Raw genomic sequence first — 2,036 nt, 5'->3', positions numbered from 1 at the left:
GCAGTGGCAGCAGTGAATGGAGGCTTAATACCCGACATGGTGTAAATTAGCTGGCTGGCGGTGATAAGGAGGGAGAGGGGGATGGGATGGGAAAAGGGTGCGAGGTGCGTCACTGTGGGTTCCGGTTGCGCTTTATACGCACGGAAGGCGTGGCTCTTACAACGGAAGGTTAGACGGCATGTGGCCACGCGGGTGATGTCGATGCTGGGCCCTGGGGCGTTGGAAGAGAAGAGAGGCCCAAGCTAGTCCAAATAACGCAGGGGCCGATAGGGGACCCCGCCCATAGGAGCACAATCTCGATGGCGCACAAAGCTACCGTAGGGCTGTTTCAGCAGCAGACATGATCGTGTAGATCGTGTATATTGGCTACAGTCTGTTATTTCCAGCACACCTTACTTACTGGCCGAGTACAGTGGCTACGGTCTAAGCTGGGAATTCCGAGAAAGGACGCATGCTAGACGCCCGTTGAGATTCGTCGGAGCCTTTGTTCGCTATTCCAGCTTCCAGCCGCACAATACCCATGCACGAGCATTTCTATCCTCATGCTGCAGTCGTCGTGGCGTCATACCGAAGGTTCTGATCAATACATCGGGTACCTCTTCACATATGCGCGTAAGACTCACAAGTGATTCAACTTGACCTGGTGCTGCTAGTGCGCATCCAATTTCTCGTTCGTCGAATATGAAACCGGGCCCGCGTTGGCATGTGCACCGTGCGATCGGTGGCAGGAATAAGGCTCGGTCTTGTTTAGCCAGAGCGATCCTATGGGGTCCGGGAGCGGGGTGTTGTAAGCAGCTTGGTAGGCGCGGTGCAACGACGCCTGCTGACTGGACTGTGTCGTGACCCAGAAGACGTGATATGGCCGAATATTGCAAACTACACAGGCGACACGCACACTGGACGGCAACGACGAGCGGGTTGTGACCAGAGCAGGAGCGCGATGGAGGCGCCCAGCGGGTAGCGTGGGTGCAGCGACAACTGCCCCCTGCCTCGACCCTTCGTTTTCCAATCACATCTGCCCAAGGCGCTCTGTCAATCACGGTTGGCAAGTATACAGGCCGATATACTATCATTGCACCAGCTATGCAACCGCAACAAAAATGGAATTGCTGAGCTTATGGCTGCCCCTCCCCCTCTATGGTGCATGACGAGCGGGTGGTGATCAGAGCAGAAGCGCGATGAAGGCGTCTGGCGGGCAGTGTGGATACCGGCAGTGCAGCGACTGCGTGCGTGCCCTCTGCCCTCAACGCCTCACCGTCCTCGCTTTCGATCCCATCTGCCCAAGGTCCATGGTGGCACCTCTGGCAGCGATGGCGTCGCTTGTGGGTGCAGTCGCTATTCTTCAAGCTCAACTCCACGGCCGACGACAGCCTGCGTTCGCATGGGAGTTCAACGGTAACTAGCATCTGTTCCGCAAGCCTGAGGTGACATTCGTGGGAGGGCTATAGCGCTAGCTCGTTCATCCAGCAACAATCAATTTGGCGGTCACCTATCTAGCCAAGTAAGTGATCCACCAGGACTGGTCAAAGGTGTTGATATCCGCATCTCAGGCAAGCACCTTGAGCTGCTGGCTCAGAAACTCCTTCACTGGTGGCAATGGGAGATGGATGCTGTGCATGATTCTTGTACACGTTGGAGCATGTACTGGTCTGTATCAGCCACCTGATCATTTCATATGAACCTCACAATTCCTGATCAATCAACTAAAGTTGAATGATCTGGTAGATGGTATCTGCTATTGTGACTGGTGATATGAGATGGATCACTGGGATATGATATTTAAATCCAAGCATAGTAGGGACTCCTTGACCTTCTTGCCTTATCACTTGTCCTCATCTCACTGGTATCCAGTAATCCAGCTCATAAATGGATTCATTTCAAGAAATTATTGAGATGACTTATGGACCTTATTTTATTGGTATTCACATAAATAGTTCTTCTATATTAATAGTGATTCTGATAATTTAAACTCTTTAGGAGCTACAATATCTATATTGTGAGAATATTTCACTGAACATATGACAAGTGTGGCTTAT

General features: G+C 51.9%; 1 protein-coding gene across 1 annotated transcript; it reads left to right on the top strand.

Moving 5' to 3' along the window:
• Window positions 1-1,310: 1,310 nt before the first annotated feature.
• FIBRA_04786 (uncharacterized protein) lies at window positions 1,311-1,563 on the top strand (the record flags this gene model as incomplete). The annotated part of the gene is made up of 3 exons (XM_012326574.1): window positions 1,311-1,395; window positions 1,468-1,501; window positions 1,551-1,563. The coding sequence occupies 3 exons, from the start codon at window positions 1,311-1,313 to the stop codon at window positions 1,561-1,563; spliced, it is 132 nt and encodes a 43-aa protein (XP_012181964.1).
• Window positions 1,564-2,036: the final 473 nt, after the last annotated feature.

Source organism: Fibroporia radiculosa (genome assembly GCF_000313525.1).
Source record: "Fibroporia radiculosa TFFH 294 genomic supercontigs, scaffold3449, whole genome shotgun sequence".
In the NCBI taxonomy this organism is placed as follows: domain Eukaryota; kingdom Fungi; phylum Basidiomycota; class Agaricomycetes; order Polyporales; family Fibroporiaceae; genus Fibroporia; species Fibroporia radiculosa.
The sequence above is the reverse complement of the archived record's forward strand: the minus strand, read 5'-3'. Positions and strand labels throughout refer to the sequence as shown.